This window comes from Condylura cristata, unplaced genomic scaffold, assembly GCF_000260355.1.
Source record: "Condylura cristata isolate star-nosed mole 26May11 unplaced genomic scaffold, ConCri1.0 scaffold00003, whole genome shotgun sequence".
Taxonomy (NCBI): Eukaryota; Metazoa; Chordata; class Mammalia; order Eulipotyphla; family Talpidae; genus Condylura; species Condylura cristata.
The window spans coordinates 22097236-22117944 of NW_004567104.1; the positions used below are offsets into that span (position 1 = coordinate 22097236).

General features: G+C 42.9%; 1 protein-coding gene across 3 annotated transcripts; it reads left to right on the forward strand.

Annotated features, from left to right (window-relative positions):
* The first annotated feature begins 2183 nt into the window (after positions 1-2183).
* On the forward strand, positions 2184-12238 carry LOC101631088 (fetuin-B-like). Of its 3 annotated transcripts, XM_004675073.2 has the most exons (7): positions 2184-2408; positions 3119-3229; positions 4507-4594; positions 7022-7185; positions 7626-7724; positions 10858-10941; positions 11808-12238. In XM_004675073.2, the coding sequence occupies exons 1-7, from the start codon at positions 2184-2186 to the stop codon at positions 12174-12176; spliced, it is 1140 nt and encodes a 379-aa protein (XP_004675130.1). In that variant the 3' UTR covers positions 12177-12238. The 3 variants fall into 3 exon arrangements, with proteins under 3 accessions (XP_004675130.1, XP_012587275.1, XP_012587281.1); XM_012731821.1 differs by lacking the exon at positions 3119-3229; XM_012731827.1 differs by lacking the exons at positions 3119-3229; positions 4507-4594 and having other exon boundaries at positions 2184-2412.
* The last annotated feature ends 8471 nt before the right edge of the window (positions 12239-20709 follow it).

The following is a 20709-nucleotide window of genomic DNA, read 5'->3' on the forward strand; positions in this document are numbered from 1 at the left end:
TGGAAGCACATGGCAGGTGAACTATGTAATTCATAACTTTTCACTTTTACTGGTCTTTCCCTGCTTCCCAGCAAAGGCCTAGCTACCTGGCATGCACAGAAACTGATACCGTGACACTGGCTTTGGAAAAGAAATTGAAAGTCTATTGTAAATTAATTGGCAAGAAGGTAGAAGATAAACTTAAATATACCGCCCTCCCCCCCGATTAAGAGAGGAAATAAGATTATATATTTGGGGGACCTGAATGGAGCACAAAGCAGTTAAATTTTGTTGACAAAAAGAGTGGGTAGAAGCAAAGAAATGTGAATCTGGATGAAGTTTATTGATAAGTCATAGGACAGTGCATACATGAAGCAGAATGAAGAGGCTTGTTTTTTAGGCAACTGGAGTGGAGAACATTTGCTGAGCAACCCTCATCTGTAGGTAGATGCCACATCTGGGTTTATAAACTCTTGCCTCTGTCCTTTGCTCATCAAATAGCTCCTATTCCAGGTAGGGAAGTTTCTCTGACCTTGAAGATAGATCAGAGGACACTGCTCCCCTGTGTGTCTCCAGGTGACTGCAGACCTGGTAGAGGTGTTTAGATCTACTTCAACAGAGACTAGCAGAGACTAGTTACTAGACCTGTAACTAACCCAGTCGTGATCTTTGCTGGTGCACTCCACTTCCTCAGTTTTCTCACCTGGGAAATGGGCGAGGTGGATTCACTAAATTCACTTAAGGGTAATTTGCTAACTAAGTCAGCTATCACAAATAATTTACAATTCCATGGCTGAGATTTCCTGGAGCAGATATATCAGATGAGAAAACAGGTTTTTTCCACTTATCTTTTAAATAAAAATTTAAATTTCATCACAATAGTTGTTACTACTAGAAACTAGTAGCATAAATCATTTATATTTAAGTTTATAGTGAACTTAAAGTTTTGAATCAACAGTTAAGATGAAGTACTTGGATTATGTTTAGACTACTGTTATCAAACACCCCTTACCAAGCTATGGATTTGGGGGCCAATCCAGAGGTTCATTTCTTTCAATTCATGTCACTTTCAGTCAAAAATTTCCTTTTGATTAGTTTATTATAAAACAAAAACAAACAAAAAAAAAACACTGAGAGCGAGCCTTATGTAACTGCTGTTACAGCAGTTCCAAAACCATGTTTGGGGAAACTTTTTTTATGGTCAATTAAGTGTAGGCAATTGTGGCCTGAAATAGGTTTGTCCCCTCAAGGCATCCGGGGTGATGCCTTAACATGCTAATGATTGTGAGGCCCTCCTAGACCCTGATTCTAGGGGTGCAGCAGGGCCTACACTCATCTGAGCAAATACCCCTGGGGAAGGGGTGGGGGGAGGGTGGAAGGGAAGGGCGGGAAACTGATCCATGGACTACATCTTGTGTGATGTTTCAATCTAGAAGCTTCCCTCCATTTAGACTCTTTGCTCAGGAAGTCTGAACACACTTGTCACCACTGGCCCTGGCCCTCCCCCCCCCAGCCCCAAGCCTGAGATAAGTCTGAGTATGGCTGAGGAGAGTAGCTGGAGAGAGTGGCTAGGAGACAAGGGTGTGAGAACCTGCACATTCTGAATCAGATGGAACCCTGGACAAAAGCAGAATCCAATCATGACCAAGAAGGAGACTTGGTCTTCACTTTGATTTACTGTGATTTCATGGTCAACAATTGGGAAACTGAAATATACATGACTAGATTATGTAGAAGAAATGGGGTGCTTTCAAATTAAAAATATGGGCAAATGCCATCCATGGTACCGACTCGGATATATAAAATTAAAAATTCATGCCCTGGGCCCTCCCTGGTGGCTGCAGCTGCTTCAATGGGAGTTCAGTCCCAGAGGCGATCCATATGGCATGGCAGACCTCTCCTGTCAGACCTCTCCTGTCTCGCCCACTGCTCCCCTCAGCAGTGTACTTCGTTGATCTGCCTCTTCTGCTCCCCACTCTGTCTCTGGTGAAACCTCTCACCTCCTCTGCGCCTCTGGCTTGTACCCCAGTTCTGTATGAATAAAATAAATAAATCTTAAAAAAAAAAAAAGAAAACCCTTTAAAAAATTCATATCCTGTTCACCAGTTCAGATTGTAACTATAAAACTGTTTGTTTTTTGAAAGCCTATGAATAGCTTTGCCTTGGAATCTGTACTGCCACATCCTGTGCTTGCTCCCCACAGGATGGGTCTGCTCCTGCCCCTGGTGCTCTGTGCCCTGGCTGTGGGCTCTGGGGCTACATCTTCACCCCAGCAAGTCCTCAACCCATCACATTTACTCTCCCATGACTGCAATAACTCATATGTGCTGTCGTTTGCTGATATCACCTTGGAGCACATCAACAAGGACCGCAAGGATGGCTACGTGCTGAGTCTCAACCGAGCGAGCGATGTCCGTGAATACAGGGAGGCAAGTGGTGGTGCCCCCTCCCCCGGGTGCCCCCCATACCCTTACTCCCTCCTCCCTTTACCCCTGCATGTGCTAGCTGGGCTGGCTAGGGCTGGGCACCAGGGACTCAGCTTGCTGGTGCTTTCTGTACTGGAAGCTGCTGACAAGCTCTGCTCTCCTCGGCCAGGGTGCCCGCAAAGCTCTCATTGTCACTAGAAACAAAGTTAACTGTAACCCTTGTCCAGTATCCCAGGCTTGATGAGAAATCTTACATAGGGTAAATGTACTAATTGGGCTTTTACACTAGGCTTTGTGGCTATTATCTGAGCCCCTGATTGTGCTAATGCACAAGGTGTTTGGTAGCTTGGACGCAGGGCACCTGTGCCTGAGGTTGAACACCTGGAAATGGATGTGGGCAGGTGCAAGAGTGTAGAGGCAGGGATATAAAGGCAGAGTCACACAGAGGCTGAGGAGTGTGATTTCAGGGGAGGCGAAACCAGAACACCAAAGAGAGCAGAGAAAGAGAAAAGATTTCCTGAGGGCTGGGAGGGTTGCCAGCTTCCTGGGTCCGTGCTCCCCACCGGCTCCCCGCCCCCACCCTAACACCTGGTTCCCACTAGATTTTGACAAGCATCTAGCCTTGACTCTGCTATAAACAGAGGCTTTAGGGGCCAGTGCGTCTGGGTTGCTGCTCACTGGAGATGTGGTTCCTTTCTTGCCCCTGCCCACAGGGTGCAAAGATCTCTACGTACTATTTCACCCTGGATGTGCTAGAGACTGGCTGTCACGTGCTCAGCAAGAAGCCGTGGAAGAAATGTGAGGGGAGACTACTGCATGAATCAGTAAGTGCTTGTGTCCAGGGGCTCCGGGGAAGGCAAGAGGGGCCCTCTGTATGGGGTGAAGGGTGTTCAGGGTAATCAGCTTTTAAACACTGCTCTTTATAATCTCCTGGACACTGTGTTTGCTCATTCCAGCTCTATAAACAACATAGAGTTTAACTCATTTTCTGAGGAGTTTCAGTGCGTTCTTGGGATCATGATATCCAGAATTGAAAAAATGCCCCAATTATTTTCTACTGCCAGGACTCTTGTAGCTACTAAGCCAATGATTAACTAGTGAGATAAAGATCCTTAAAATTATGTGTTTAAGGAAAACTGTGAAAGTGATGGAGGGAAAGCTTTTATATATTTTTTAAATTTTATCATGAACACTGATGAAGCCTGCTGCAGGGGAGTGGAAACTTATATTGTGGCAACTCTAAAAATGTGTCAGGGGAAGATTTCCTGGAATCAAAAAACTAAAAGGACTTAGAATGAATCCTTTTAATGATGGCCATGGGAGAGGCTTAAAAATAAAAGTTACTTTTCAGTATTCTCATTATGCAGATGTTATTTCCATTTCTCAACAGAATGTTCAAAACATGAGTGCAGGATCATGTTAAGAACGAAGCTACTGGATCAAGATAACTTTTCTAATCATTTACTCTTATTTGTCAAGCTGTACCTACCTGATTTGGATAAGCAAATAATCTACTTACCCTGCTGAAATTTTATTCTTTTAAAGGAGACACTAGCTGTGAAAATATTAGAATTACAAGTATATACTGATTCTGACATGACAAAAGCTTGTTTCTTATTTATGTAAAGTTCCAACTATAAATATCTGAAAAATAAGTGTTTTCCTCCAAGGGTTATTAGGAGTTTTGGGGTGTGGTTTCTGGCTGTGACTGTCACCTCCTACCCCAGCTCAGTGGTCACCAGCACATCTGCCTCGGCTATGGCAAGAACCGCAGGAGGGCAGAGGGCTCAGGGGAGGCCTTCATGGGCAGACCTGGAAGTGGTTACATCCCTTCCGCTCACCTTCCTGTGTCAGCACCCAGCTGTGCCCAGGCACACGGGACCAGCAAGGACTCTGGGGGATGTAGTCTGGCTGTGTCCCAGAAGTAGGTTAAACTGCTTGATAATCAGCTGGTGGGTTTCCACAGTCAGAGCCACCGGAATAGTCCTTCAGCTTTTCAGCATTTAAAATGTTCAATTTGGTGTGTGTGTGTGTGTGTGTGTTTTTTCTTTTTAGTCTTAGATTCTTCTTCCATGTTATAAAATGCTTGTGTTTGTTCCAGGTTTATGGTCAATGCAAATCATTGCTTTATATACACAGGACAGCAAGAATTCTCTATACACTTTCTTATAACTGTACTCTTCGCCCAGGTAAGAGATCAATTTGATTTTGTTCATTTTATTAAAATATGGACAAAAAGCATTTTAAGAGGTCAGTGCCCACATGCCTAAGATTTTTCCTTTCCTTACTATCCACGTTCCCACTATATCCAGCACTGGCACTTCCCACCTCCACATGTCACCTGCGATAATAATTACTCAGCATTGGGACTGCATGAAATCCTAACTCCTGGTCTGTTACAAACGTCCTAATTTCTACATCAGATGCCCAGCTGGCCTTTCTCGCCATGTGTGCAGAGATTCTCTCCGACCCCACCGCTCTGCACTCCACACAGCTGGGTGCCTCCCTGTTTTCTGAACACACCTTATGGCTTCCAGCCTGTGCCCCTTGCTCACGTGACCCTGCTGAGGGGAGCCTCCCCGATAGTCTCTGTCACGGAACACATGTACGTCTGTGGGGAACACTGACACAGCAGCTCCTTCCACAATGTTCTTTATTCCGGAAATGACAGGTGTTCTCCTCTCTACATCCCTGTTAACCTTTAACCTGACCACTCCTAGAACTCACACCATGCTCTCCCTTGATTGGGGGTCTTCAGTCTTCTATCATGGAAACATTTCATCTCTTCTTGCTGCCTGCTACAACCCTCCTTTATTCCTGTCATATGTAGGAAGTTCACTATGAGTTCTAAAAAATGAACAGATGTCCTAAGATGAGATGGAATCTCATGCTTTTAAAATAATACATGCTGGCATTCTGGGTCCTGCTTGGGAAAGCAGCCTCCAGGACCTGGGAAATGGGGCGAGACTGCTCACTCATCCAGTGTTATATGCATGTGATTCCCCGATCAGTCTTGTTCAAGTGCAGATTCTGATTCCTGAGGTGGGAACGGAGAGTCCATGTATTTTTTTTTTCTTTTTTAATGTTAGCTGAGTTTCTTTCTTTTTTTAAGATTTATTTATTTATATATACAGAACTGGGGTACAGGCCAGAGGTGCAGGGGTGGTGAGAGAATTCATCAGAGTCATAGTGGGAAGCAGAACAGGCAGATCAATTAATTACACTGCTGAGGGGAGCAGCCGGGTGGGTCAGGAAAGGTCTGCGGTGCCATGTGGATCACCTCTGGGGTGGCAGAGCGAACTCCCACTGTTCACTCAAAGTGCTGCGTCCTAACCCGTTGCACCACCAGGGAGAGCCCGAGAGTCCATGTTTTTAACATGCTGCAGGTGGTTTAACAGGAAATGTGGTGGTTTCTTGGAGGGACAAAGCAACAGAGCAAATATATTTTTAACACTGTTTAAGCTACCTGGGTATAAGAATGGGACTTGTCTAATATAAATGGGAGAATAATTAATCAGGCCAAGTGAAGTGAAATGTTGGTATAGGGGGGGTCAGAAGTAATCCTTGGAATAGTGCCAAGAATGATAAGCTGGTAGTAACACCTCTATAATCTCCATCAATTCCCAAATTCCCACCCATAATCACACATAACTAAAACAATTGTTTAAAAAAAAAGTTGCTTGAGCTATGTTTATTCCCAAAAATGAACTTCAGTCAAGTCTCCTGATCAGCTTTCTCACTAGATTTGCCACCCCTACCTGCTTCACAGTGACTTAATCAACTTTTGTTTTCTGACTTAATTTGCATTTTCTAACCAAACACCTTCTGTGCTCCCACCTTCTCTGTTGGCTAGGTTGTTCATTCATTCATTCATCAAATATTTGCTAAGCATTACCATGCATCAGATACTATGTTAGATGTGAGGGACTAGAAGGTAAAAAGCCATGATGTTACAATGAAATCTCAACCTTTTAAGATACCCAGACTCCCTTATAGAGGTAATACTTCTAAAAGATATTGAAATAATTAAAAAAGAGTCTTTATATGAATATAAACACGTATATCATGTATTTGTTTAAGATTTACTTATTTATACATATAGAGCTGGGGTACGGGCCAGAACTGGGGGATGAGAAGCTTCACCAGAGACAGAGTGGGAAGTAGAACAGGCAGATGTACTGAAATACTGGTAGAAGCATCAGGTGGAGACAGGAGAGGTCTGCCACACCATGTGTGTCACCATCCTGGTTGGGGGTAGAATTCATGCTGCAGTGGCTGCAATAGCTTCATAGTGCTGTGTTTTAACCTGTTGTGTCACCAGTGAGGGCCCTATATCATGTGCTTTAAGCAAAATTTTATCTCATACATAAGTATGTGCAAGGAGGAAAAGAACATGCTCTTTATTTTTCTGTAATTATGAGGTGATATACTCTTACAGCACAACCCAGTGCTGACAGTTTTCTATTCAGAAAGTATCTTTTCCACTCTATCCTTGATGAAACACAGCATTTTTCCTTTTTTATTTACGATCTCTGCATCTGTTGTGGTCATATAAATGTATGATTAAAAATTAGGAAGGAACTTTTTGTCTCAAGTGCTCTCTTTGACATCAACAGTTTCTCGAAGAAGGATTCAACAACTCTGCCCCGAATGCCCCAGCCCCATTGACGTATCAGATCCCAAGGTTTTGGAAGCCGCCACTGAGTCTCTTGCAAAATACAACCGTGAGAGCACCTTGAAGCAATATTCTCTGGTCAAAGTCACCAGGGCTTCTAGCCAGGTGAGAATGAACACCCCCATGTCAAATTTGGCCTTAAGGCAAGGAGGGAAATTAACTCCCAGTCTCTGGGTTTCTCTACTTGGGGTCACTGTTTATTGCTACATTTCAGATCTGAGTGACCATCGGCCATTTAGCAAGTCAGCTTCTGGGCCTGTTAGGCTTGGGAGAGGGTGCTGAGGGCAATGAAGGCTCAATTGTGTTGGTATTATGTTGCTATTTACCAAAGTGAGAAAAACTCATCTTAAAACTAATTTACCTAAGGAGAAATGAGGACACTCAAGTGAAGGCTTTTAGAACCCATTCGTAGGCTTTGAAGGTGATGGAGTTTCAGGGATACTGAGATACCTGGGCTAGCCACAACTTGGGGGTGTACAGTTTCAAATCATAATTTCCCCACATGGAAAGTCTTATTTACATTTCTCAACTATTGTCTCAACCAGTGGGCGTTTGGGCCTTCATACTTTGTGGAATATTTAATCAAAGAGGCACGTTGTACCAAATTCCAGTTCAGCTGCATATTTCAGTCTCCTGCCTCAGAGGTGAGTATCTGAGTTTCTTCAGAATTTAAGATTAGCGTTCACAGGTGAAAACTATGTATTGAGCATATTTTTTAAATTCTGTACTCACATGAAGTTTTATAATGTATGAGATGCTTTTGTTCACCTCAGGATGAATTGACTAATAGAGGTTCTGCTGCTTACCTAGCAGGGGAGATAATATAATCACAAAGGTATTTTTCCCAGGGCGAGGCTTATCCATTGTACTCTGGTTTTCTGACCCCTGCATAATTTGTGGTAGTGGGGGATTGCGTTCACACTCTCCCCTACAAAAAAAAAAAAAGAAAGAAAAAAGACTAGCAATTGTGTTGGCCCACCTACCCTGATAAGCTTTTATTTGGTTACAAGTGAATCCCACAGCAAAAGACCAACTGTCACAGAAGCCTGTAACATGCAGATGAATCTCCTCAATGGCTGCCCTTACCTGCACATATCCAGTTCTATTTGGAATCCTTCTTGGTGTTCCTCTCCCTGGACTACTCCTTCAGAAGGAGCAAGTCTTCACTGACAGAAAGCATCCCCTGTGGGGAGGAAGCCTTGGACAGGAAACACCTGGGGGGATGTCGGGATTACTGCTGTTGCAGCACAGTAGGCAAAATGCATCAAAAGTTCTCTTATTTTGGTCTTCATCAAGATTATTTGGGGGCATTTTGTGTCCCTTGTGTTTTCCTAATTTGGATTCAGCTTAGCAGTTTCTTTCTTAATAGGCAGTTGGAAATTTCATAGGAGCATATCAAATCTGTAGATCAATGTGGGAATTAGTATCATCATTAAATCTTCCTAATCCATGAATGTGGGACTTGGTTTCTTTCAGTTGTGTGTCCAGCAATTTCTTTTCCTTGAACAAACTTTTCATGTTGGATATTTTCTTTTCTTTTCTTTGATACTAATGTAATGGAAATAACTTTTAAAATTCATTTCTGGTTTCTTTATTGCAAATGTGTAGAAATACACATTTTTTTATATTGAACTTGTTTCTTTTAATTTTGATGAATTTGTTTATTAGCTCTAATAGCTTTCTAGTGGATTCATCAGGATTTCCCGTGCAGAAATATGTCATCTGCAAATAGAATTTTTTGTTTGTTTTCCAATCTGCCTGTTTTTGTAAATTCTAATTTCTCTGACTAGAACTTCTGTATTTCTAATTTCTCTGACTAGAACTTCTAGTACAATGTTGGGTAGAAGTGGGGGAGAGTGAACCTCCTTATCTAATTCTTGATTTTAGGGAAAAGACATTCAGTATTTCTTTTAGTGTGATGTTAGTCATAGGTTTTACATATGTCACCTTTTTTTTAGGTGGAGAAAATTCTTTCTATTCATAATGTATTCTATTCATATCTTATCAGATTTTGTCAAATTCTTTTCTGTTTACATGAAAAAATCCTGTGATTTTTCTTCTTAGGATTAGTTTGTTCTTCTTTTTCTAATTTCTAAAGCCAGAAAATTAATTTATAGATTTACAACATCTTATTGATTGTTGTTAAAATCTTGAACTTTGGGAATGAACTCCAATTGATCATGGTGTATAATTATCTTAAATGTGGCTGAAAGCAATTGTCCAGTAATTAAAAAATGATTTCTCATATATATATATTCAGTGGAAATATTAACACTAGTTTTCTTGTGTTGACTCTGCAAGATTTCTGTAAGTGTTTGATAGAAGCCTCATAGAATAATGAGAAATTTCCCCTCTCTCCTATTCTTTTGAGAAAGTTTATGAAGGCCTGATGTTTATCTTTAAAATATAGTAGAATTCACTAGTGAAGCTATCTGTACCTGGGTCTTTCTTTGTGTGTGTGTATTTTGATAATTCATCTCTTTTTGGTCTTAGTCAGATTTTCCAGATCTTCTGTCATTTATTCCTAATATCATTGCATTGTGGTTGGAGGGTATATTTTGCAGTCTCAGATATCTTAATTTTATTGGGGCTTGTTTTAGGCTTTGATATAAGATATAACCCAGAGAATGTTCCACATACAGTTTTGGAAAATGCACTCTGCTCTAAGTAGGTGGGGTATCCTGTGATTGTCTCTTAGGGTTAGTTCACTTTCATAGTGCTGTTCATACTTCTTTTTCCTTGTTGGTGTTCCGGGTACTTATTTTATCAATAATGGAAAGTGAGTTTTCTAATAATTTTTGAACTGTTTTCAGTCCCTTGAGTTCTATTAGTTTTTATATGTGTATATTAGACTGTGTTGCTATCTGTACATGCATTTATAGCTGCCATATCAACCTACTGAATTGACACTTTTATCATGTGAAATGTGCTTTTTTTTTTTTATTAGTTTTAGTTACAGTTTTGTCTGAGGAAAATTTTGTCTGCTATTTGTATAGCCATTCTCGCTCTTTGGATTACTATTTGCATTGTAAATATTTTCCTTTTTAACTTTCCATCTATGTGTGCCCTTGAATTCACAATGTTTTTCGAAAGTCCCCTGTAAACAGTCAGTTGAATATTCTCAATTTATTTAAGAATAAATTGGGAAAACATCTTCACCATATTCTTCAGAATCTCTTTCTCTCCTGACAATAAATGTCTTGGGGTTTCTGGTTATTTTCAGTAAGACTGATTTCACTTAGGTTACTTTTCAGGTACTTCATGTTCAGTCAATATTGAATCAAAACCCCACTCATTTCCAATTCAAAGCTTTTCTCTGCACCACAAGCCTGATTTAGAGTTAAGGCCTCATGTGAGAAGGGATCAAGGACAGTTCTTTCACTCTTTCTACCCCCCTACATCTTTTGCTTACCTTTGCTCTTCCAAGTTCCAGGAAGATTGGAGAAAAGAGTACAAAGGCATTTTACATAACTTGCACTTGTAGGGCTAAGGTCAGCAGGTAGGAATTGCATTAGTATAGATTTCCACTCATTTCAAAGAATTTTCTAATGATCAGATCATTACTCAAGAAATCCTGAGTTTCCTACCACTGGAGGAAATTTACCCTAAAATCTGTGATTAAGATCTAGAGGATGTAGGCACAAGTCTGCCTGTCACCTAGGAGGGCTATAAAATATTGATTGTTGTGTATCTATATAAGTAGAAAGCCAACTGATTAGCTTTATGATCATTATAATTCTATTCACAATGCATCATATTTTTTCCTTTTTTTTCCAGCCTGTTGGTCTTTGCAAAGGTTCACTGAGCCGAAATAGAATAAAAACTTTTGTCTCTGTGACTTGTAACTTCTTTGAATCACAGGTAATTAAAAATTTTGATCGGTTGTCTTCCGTAAAGGACACTGCAGACTTTTCTTTATTTTAATTGCCCCTTTTAATGGCCTAGAGCCTAGAACCACTTTACTCATGATGTCCTAATGCCACACCCACAAGATAGTTGGTGAAAAATGTGTGAAGCTGTTTCAAAACTCAACACTGTTTCAGAAATAGTGTTGTCTTGAAAAATAAGTTGTGTTCCTTCAGAGCTAGGAGTCTACAAGCTAGTTTGACTCAGGCCTCTGATATTAAATAACATGTCCCAATCCCAGTTATGCAGAACAAAAGGTCATTCTCTTCCTAGAAGTATGTGTTTATCACATACTGTGAAGCAACCTAGTAGGGTATAGATGGCAGAGATCGGGCTCCTGGGTTTCAGTCCTGCCGCCAGCTACAAGCTGTGTGACCAGGATGCACGAGCATCTCTGAGCCCTGGTTATCCCACCTGTCAGGGGGGTTGCAACAACACCTTCATCCAGATCACTGTAAAAACTGACTGGGATCTGAACAGAAGGGGCTGTACTTGGCCATTAACAAGAAGTGGCTGTTGCTACCTCTGCTGGGAAGAGGGGGCAGTTCACTGGGGACTGAACAAGTCATTAGACCTCACCGCATCATTTGAAGTCTGAGTTTGCACAATTTGCCATCAAGCTTCTACAGGTCTCGGTTCACCAGGTCCTTATTGGTCTTGTTTTAGCCCTTTAACCAGAAGACCCATCCCTAAATCTGGTCTCCCTTTGAAACATTCCATCAGAAAGACGTAGAACACTTTAGCCTGAATACCTGGCAGGGATTTCAAGGGGGTGTAGGGGGGGGCAGGCAGCCTTTTATTTGAAAGTATTCTTATTTCAGGGTCCTGCTTTTGGTGATGAAAATTCTGCTGTTGACCAAGGCTCTGCACACCTGCCCAAGGTGGAAGATTCCCAGCAGAAAAAGGCAGGACCCACTTATGCTCCACCCATAGCCACAACTGGGCCAAAAGGATCTGTCCAATACCTCCCTGACCTAGATGATGACAAGTCCCAAAGTTCCCGGGAATCCTTCCCTGTGCATCTGGATCTAACCACGAATCCCCAGGGAGAGGACCTGGATATCTCCTTCCTCTTCAGTGTGCCTTGGAGGGAGACCATGATGGTGCTGCCTTTCCCCTCCAAAGAACATCGCTCAGCTGAGTGCCCAGGACCAGCCAAGGAGCCCAACCCTCTTGTTCTTCCTCCATGAGAACCACATCGAGGACCCTGTGGTCATCTGGTGGTCAACGGAGATGAGAGGTGGTGGGAAAAGGGGAAAGAGACAAATCAGATGTAGAAAGTTGATAATAAATATCTCTTTGATCTTCTTGGTCTGGCGTGTTGGCTGGATGTAGAAACAACGCAGTCAGTTGTCCACTGTGCCTGGGCCGCCTCCTAAACCTCCAAGGCCTGGGCCATGGGGAGATGGCTGTCTTGTCTGTCTCTCACTGGTACTTTTACCCTTTCATCTATGAACATGCTTAACTCTTTCTATGATGACATTTCATCAATAAGAATCTTTCCCTACACCACCTCGTACAAGGACGGGAGACCCAGCAGGGGGCTGCAGTCTCTCTGCATCCCTTTCATGCCCAGGGTCCCTGACTGAGTATGCCCTGTGCCATTTCCCACCGTAGCCACTTCTCCTCTGCCTGGAAATGGGTAGATCTCAAAGTTGGGGTGACTCATATTGGGGCTTCCCTAGAAGAGAAAGATATTTGGGCTGTGTTAAGCACCTGGAATACCAGCCCACAACAGTTTTTAGCACTGAAAATTTCTCTGATGACAAGTATTAAAGGGCCCATCGTAACATTCAATCATAATCTTTCCATATATTTACAAACTGCAGGAGGAATTCTACCATGCACACGCATGAGCATGCACACATGCATGCACAGGCACACACACACACACACACACACCACTATAAAAATACTGATGTTTTGATGAAGAATTTGCAGGTGGAATCACTGTCTTCCATCCTGGCAGCTGCTATCTAAAAGAGACCAATGGGCTGTGGCATCATTTGCTTGAGAGCAGTAGACGATAGGCACATGTTGCTCTTACCTGATTCCTGTAAGATGGAGAAATGATTTTGTGGGGGTGTCATATGCTGTCTCAAAACCTTTTTGGAGTCTGGCAGGGTCACAGTTGTACTCCTGTGTCTCAACTCAAGACGCTTTGATGGAAGGACTTCAGAGAAGGCTGTGGGCCCAGTGAAGGGACCTGCAGGGTTGGGGGGCAGCTGCTGGAGAGCAGCCCCAGGGAGCCTTTTCCACCCCAGGCCTCCCAAGGCAGTGGGAGGAGTGGTCTCACCCAACCCAGGGAGCTGGCGCTGTGGACAGGGACCCCTAGTGGAGGGAGGCCGCCATTGCCAGGTGCTGGTGAAAGCAGAAGCAGGGAGTAAACACTCTGACCTGTCCCTCCCTCCCTTCGTCATCTGATTTCCTTGGCCCTTGGAGAAGATATCTCCATAAAAATTATATTTAATAGTTAAATAAGCATATGAAAACATGCTCGACATGTCATTAGAATGAATGAAAGGTTAAAACAACAATGAGATACACTATGTACTTTATAGAATGTGCAAAATCCAGTGACAGTACCTAAGGCTGGTGACAATAAGGAGCAACAGGAATGTCCACTCAATACTGTTGGGAATAGAATGGTACAGTCACATTGGAAGATGTTTGGCAAGTCGTTACAATACTAAACACACTGTTACCATGAGACACAGGAGTCATGTTCCTTGTTGTTTACCCAAATGATGAAAAAGTAATGTCCAAATAAACTGCATAGAAATGTTTACATGAACTAATAATTGCTGAAACTTGTTGTTCAGTAGTTCAATAAAGAAACTTTTGTACAGAGAATGGAACATTATTCAGTGCTATAAAGTAATGGATTCTCAAGTCATAAAGAGAGGCAGAAGAATGATATTAGAAGTTAATAAAAGGCAGGAAGGGACTTGGGAATTTCACCAAAACTGAAAATTTTAAAACACTGTTAGGTAACCAAATTCTCAAAGAAGAAATCACAAAGAACATTAGAAAAATCCTTTGAAATATTAGAAACAAAACACAATTTGTAGGTACAACAGAAATTTTGCTCAGAGGGAAATTTTTACAGATAAATGCTTATGTTTTAAAAAGATATTTTATATAAAGAGACATACCTGACAACAAAATGACAATCATAAATGTCAAATGCACGATAGATTTAGAAAATAAACATTATTGCTTTCATTGTAGTAACTGATTCAGGCAACTCTCACTGATTTATGTTAAAATAATTAAGGGACAATTTTATATGTAATAGGTTATCTATTTCATCTCAAAGTATTTCTCCACAATTTATCTATTATTAGCCATGAATACAAAATTAATATAATTGTTTAAATAATATGTTTAAAGACTCTACACAATATATATTATAATCACATACTCAGCAAGAAATACTGTTTTCTAATCTACCCAATAAATTGAAAATACAAGTTTGGATTGCTGTATCTGTGGGTATTAAGGATTATAAAGGTGGAGCTTGAACTCATAATGAAGCATCACTTTGCAAGAAATGCCATGTAGTCAGTCCCATCTGGCTAACTTCTGTTCACTGCACATTGATGGAACTGGGGCAGTCTCTGATAAGGAATAAACCTACTAAATGAAAACCCAGGACCCCTGCAACTGGCTTTGGGCATAACCCCTCTTAGATGGCATGCACTCGCCATCCCAGTTCTGTTATACCTTTCACAGACTTTCCATAAGAAGGCCGACAAAAGTTGCAAAATCATGGTGCAGGTGTTTGTCTGAGAGACCAGGGCAGAGACTCTTCTTGGTGCATCTCTAGGTGCTTCCCTGATTGGCTGGACCACCTCAGCTCACTGCTGAGCGCTGCTGTGGCAGAGAGCCCAGAGAAATCTCTCTGCAGGTTCTCGGGGCTCCTGAGCCGAGTTTCAGAATCTGCATTTTAGTGGTAATACTTTCCAAAGGTACCTTGCATTATTGTTGTCATCATGGAGCAGCTATCAGGCTGGAAGTTGCCCATACCCAGGCCGTGTAGTAATTCCTCCACGAGCCTCTGGCTGCTGGTTTGCCCAGGACCCAGCAGCTTTCTGACTTTGCACCATCACTGTCATTGGCCTCTTCTGGACCTGGGCAGACACTGCACCTTCCAGGGAGCCAGACTCTAGAACAAGGAAGTGGTGGGAAGAGGGAGACAGTTCTTAGTTTTGTGCAGAAAGTTGCTTGCAAGTTTAAGATATTGTTCCAGTAAATTTTCTAGAACTAGTTTCCTTATCCTTAAAATAAGAATGAGTAAATCTCCCTCTGAGGGTTGATGAAAGTGGAGTGTTTAAGAGGATAGAATTGTTTCTATTTGCCTCCCTTTCCATTAGATATCCTTATACATGTTGTGTATGGTTATATCTTACAGAATCGTAGACTTATAGATCTATGTATTTTCAGTTGGCTTTGGCAACTTTAGATGACACAATCCACTTCCTGAGAAATTAGATGACAAGTCTGAAATCACGTAGCTAAACAAGGGTTGAACTCAAAACCCCAAATCTGTTGTTTTCTCAGTGAGGGGTGGTGTTTGCTGTTCTCCTTCATCATGGATCTTGTTAGCTCAGTGCTATTATCCATTAACTGCAGAGCAAAGCCACTGTTCGCCCCCATGTTTTCATCTAGTTCCTGTTCAATCAAGTGCCCCTCTCCTCAGGGGGGCTTTCATCAGAGGCCATGGCTGTAGGGAAAAATTTGTGTCACCCTTTTCAGGGCTGGCCTGGCCTCAGAGGTGGGTGCTCCCTCGTAACACTTCCCTGGGGTTCATGAAAGGCATTTAAAGAAATGAAAGAGAACTGAGTACATTTATATGCTGTGGGCTTAAAGAAGGGGCTATCTGACCCCCCTTGGTGGCACAGCAGGTTGGAGCATAGCACTGTGAAGCTGGCTGTGGCTGCTTCAGTGTGACTTCGATTTCCAGCCTGGAGGTGATACACATGGCACGGCAGACCTCTCCTGACCCGCCCGCTGCTCCCCTCGGCAGTGTACTTTGTCGATCTGCCAGTTCTGCTCCCCACTGTGTCTCTGGTGAATCTTCTCACTGGACCTCTGGCCTGTACCCCAGTTCAGTATGCATAAATAAAAGTAAATCTTTTTTTAAAATAAAATAAGAAGAGGCTATTAAAAGTACAGCAGAAAAAAGAAAATGTATAGGATAAAATCTCTTAGAGGATTGAAGTCATGGAATCTGTGAGAAAAGTCACAATGGAAACCCAGGGAGTCTAACATTTAGGGATGACTGGAGGAGATAGGCATAGAAAAATGGAAGCCAACAGGATGTAGACAACAGCAGCAAATATGCTGGGATTATTCCATGCTTCAACTACTTTGTGTCTTTGCCTGATTATTCTGTGCTTTGACTAGTCTGTGCCTCTAACCCAGAGTACAAACAGGGAAAGTCTGAGATAAGGATCCACTCAAGGCAAAAGTCCTGGGATGAGGATCTATTCATGCTGAAACCGGCAACAGATGTTATATTTGGATTAGTAAACACACTGAGGCATCTCTTGACTCTCCTTGATTTCCCAGCAAAGGTGTGTGCCAGCTGGTTATGTGTCCCCCCCCCAACCCCCCCCCCCCACGCTAATGCATTCCCTGTTTGCTTCTTTGTTTTTTTTTTTTTGAAGATTTATTTATTTTATTCATACAGAACTGGGGGAACGACCAGAGCGGCAGGTGTGGTGAGAGGATTCACCAGACACAGAGTGGGGAGCAGAACAGGCAGATCGATCAATGAAGCACACTGCTGAGGGGAGCAGCAGGCAGGGCAGGAGAGGTCTGCCGTGCCATGTGGATCTCCTCCGGGGCAGGCGGGGATCGAATTCATGCGGAAGTGACTTAAACTTCTTAGTGCTGTGCTTTAACCTGCTGCGCCACCAGGGAGGGCCCCATTTTTTAAAATTTTAAGAGAAGCTTTTTTTTTTTTTAAAGGAGCTTTGATGATCAAAGGAAAAGATGGCCTGCGGGAAGTGGCTTGAGAGGGAGGCAGGTCAAAGGGAAAGTGCCTCTTTAGGGTGGGAGGACCTTCTAGTCTTTGTGGTCAGTGGAAAGGGGAGGCTGTGGATCAGATAGAAAGGATACTGTGAACATGACAATTATGAGGGGAGATAAGGGGGTTGCAGGCTGAGCAAGAGAAAGCTAAACTGAAGAAGAGAGGAAATTAGGAGACACTGGCGGGTATTTTTAGCTGAGGACATTCACTTAATACAGAAACTAGCAATTTCTTGTTGCGAGTCAATACAAAGACTGGGGATGGGTTTGGGAAGTTATGGATATGGGCTCTAGAAATGCATGTGATGAAGAAAATAGGCCAATCCTCACAGAAGCTACTGATAGAGTAGCAGTGGAATGACTCACTATGGGGTTGGGGCTCACAGACAAGGAAGTGAAACCAGGAGAGCCCAGTGGATTAGACGACACGTACAGACTGAGGGACTGCCGGGCTCTGAGGCTGAAAACCAGGGTGAACCCGACCAAGGATTAGTGAGAGGTGGATGAAAAGGTGGTTAGGGAAAAGCAAGGGCAGAGCAAGCTTTGCCATCCAGGAAAGAGACCATTGTTCTCTGAGGGTGTGACGCTGCGCACATGAGTGTGCAGAATCAGAGGAGTCAGAGAGGGGTCCACTCATGGGGAGACACTCAGATGGTGGGTGGGCAGCCATCAGCAGGGGAGATGATGGTGCCTGGGAAAGAAGAGGACAGACTAAAGCTGTGAATGAATGTTGGGGAGTCTCCAGGGTGTCAGAGCAATAGAGACAGTTATGGGGATGGCAGCCTACTGGCAGAGAAGAGTGAGCATTTCGGGGTCTGGAGTAAATATCCTCAGTGCAGTGCAGAGGGGCTGGTATAACACCTGTTGAGGCCCTGAGGTGGGCAGAGGACGCTGAGTCTCCCTGCCTCCACGCTGCCACTGGAGGGTGGGCAAGACAGTGATGTCCTTGTACCGTGTTTATCTGAGAAGAAATTTTATCTGAGACTGTGAAGCAAGGCCATGTCCTGTGTGGGCTAAAGAATAAGTGCATCATTTGAGTGGACCAGACAATCTGAGACACACCAGCAAATAGCTACAAAACTCAATCTAGAAGGCTCTGTGCACAAAATAGTCCAGGAAAAGGTGAGGTTGTTCAGTAGGAACATAGGGGACACATTCTGAAGGAGAAGGGATTTGAGGTGGGTCTTGAATAGTACCAGCCAGGCAGTGTTGGGGAGGGGAGAGGGGAGGGTGCAGACAGGAGAGGCATGAGGTGGCCCAGGGACAAGAAAAACCAAACTGTTCAGGTTGACGTAGCAGCTGAAACTGGTTAAAGCCCAATATGTACGGAAATAGGACAGAGCAGGGGAAGGAGCAGATTTGGTAAGAATATGGCAGCCATATAGGGGATCTTGACTTGATCCACCATTAGTGGCTTCTAAATTTTTTGAATATTCACTCTATTGCTTACATGCTTGAATATGCATCTTATACACATATGGCTATTTATTATGTGTATTTATATCACTAAGATATAGACTATCTAGAATCCAGGCAGATCTTCCTTCACTGTCAAGGTATCATCACTCCCATTTAGGGCAGTAATGGAACCTGTGGACCCTTTAATAATCACAGTTCCAACGAGCTCCGTCCCCATAGAGACCATGGCCTCAGCACTGTCCCCAGCTCTGTCTGCATGGCCATCATTTCCATGATCAAACTGTGACCCACCAGCCCATAGCCAAGATTACCATCATCTGGGCCATGACCCACTGTCTAGGTGCTCAGAAGAGAGAGATTCATATGAAGGAGCCTTTCCTTTTCAAAGAAGACAAATCAGGTGTGCTTACTGACTCCCTCCACTGAAGAAAGCTGAAGCAGATTTTTCCCATCATCACAAGCCAAACCACAACAACGCCCTAAAGCCAGAAGTTCAGCCTTTCCCTCAATCAGCCTCTGAATCATGTCCACGGTAGTTGATGAATGAGTTCCCCTAAGTTTCTAAGTGTTTTGCATTCACATTTCCAAAGTAAAATCTCAATTCCTTCATGTGAAAAAAAAATGAATAATGTCTAAAGTAGATATAAATAAGATGAAACCAGTAACAAATGCAAAATTTCACATCTATTTTGATTTTACTTTCATACTCAGAGTAGGGTGAACTGTTGGAGAAGATAGGAAAATGTGTGCTTTAAATCAGAAGTTAATTCTGTCTCTGGCCAGCATCACCACTGAGACAATCTCTGATCCTCAGAATTTCTTCTTGGACTTCTTTAATTCTAGCTTCTATCCCCTACTAGTGCTTAAGGGTAGTTGAACATCACAAAGTGGAATGTAGTATCATTTTATAGAAAATTCTTAAAATTATGACCCTAAGTTTCTCCGACTTGATATTTCTAGTCCTCTAAAACTCTTGTTAGAAAAATGAATCTCAATTCAACTATAAACAAAACAAACTCAGGCTGTACATTTCATCGATATGTTGGTTGCGCTGGCAACCAAGTTCATGTTCTTGCTATTCTGTATCATGGACACTGTTCACCCCACTTTGACTTTAGGGACTTTCTTTTTTTTTGTTTGTTTTAAGATTTATTTATTTGTGCATTCAGAACTGGGGTACAGGCCAGAGGTGCTGGGGTGATGAGAGGATTCACCACAGACAGAGTGGGGACCAGAACAGGCAGATCATCGAAGTACACTGCTGAGGGGAGCAGCGGGCAGGTCAGGAGAGGTGTTCCACGCCATGTGGGTCACCTCAGGGGCAGACAGGGATCGAACTCATGTTGAAAGTGGCTTTAGCTTCTTAGTGCTGTGCTTTAACCCTCTGCGCCACTAGTGAGGGCGACTTCAGGGACTTTCAAGGAGACAGAATTGTTAAGCTAGAGACTCCATATACAACAAATAATTCACACATCCTTTCTTGGAAACAAGGAAGAAATAGTAAGACTATCTACTGCAGGTTAGACCATGTTTTGTTTTGTTTTTAGGCTTATTTTAATTATTATGCATACAAGCACCAGGGTGCAGACCAGAGGTTTCACCATAGACAGAGTGGGGAGAAGAACAGTCAACTGAAACAACCTGCTGGGGGATGCAGTAGGCAACACTGGAGAGGTCTGCCGCACCATGTGGGTCAGCTCCCTGGCTGGGGATCGAACTCCAGCTGCAGTGGCTGCCAATATCATGATATCACTGAGCCTTAAACACTTAAACCACCAGGGAGGCCCAATTTATCCCATGTCTTTAGCCAACCTTAGACACCTTCTCCCCTAATGGTCTAGTATAATCAAAAAGTTTGCTTAGGTCCAGTGAGTGAAAGACACTCATATCCACCAAACTAGAAACAAGACCCAAGGATAGAGATTTACTCAACCTATCCTTCTGTTTCTCCCCTGTCCCCCTAACCTGGGGAGCATTTCCCTTCTCAGAATTAATGCAAATGAGTGGAGAGAGGCTGGTTTGGACAGAGGACATTCAGGACACTCATATTTTACTTTCAGTCGCACCACTGTCATGGTGTGGACTGCCTGGCACTCACAGTGTCCCTGTCCTTGCGATGTGATTGCTGGCAGCCTGCTTCTCTGCAGGGTGATAAGAAAGAGTTTATTGAAGTCTTGTTGGTTTCCATCATTGTTTATATTTGGGGAACTGTAGGATTGTCTCTCCAGGCATGACTACTATATGCACCCCCTTGCAAACCACCCACAA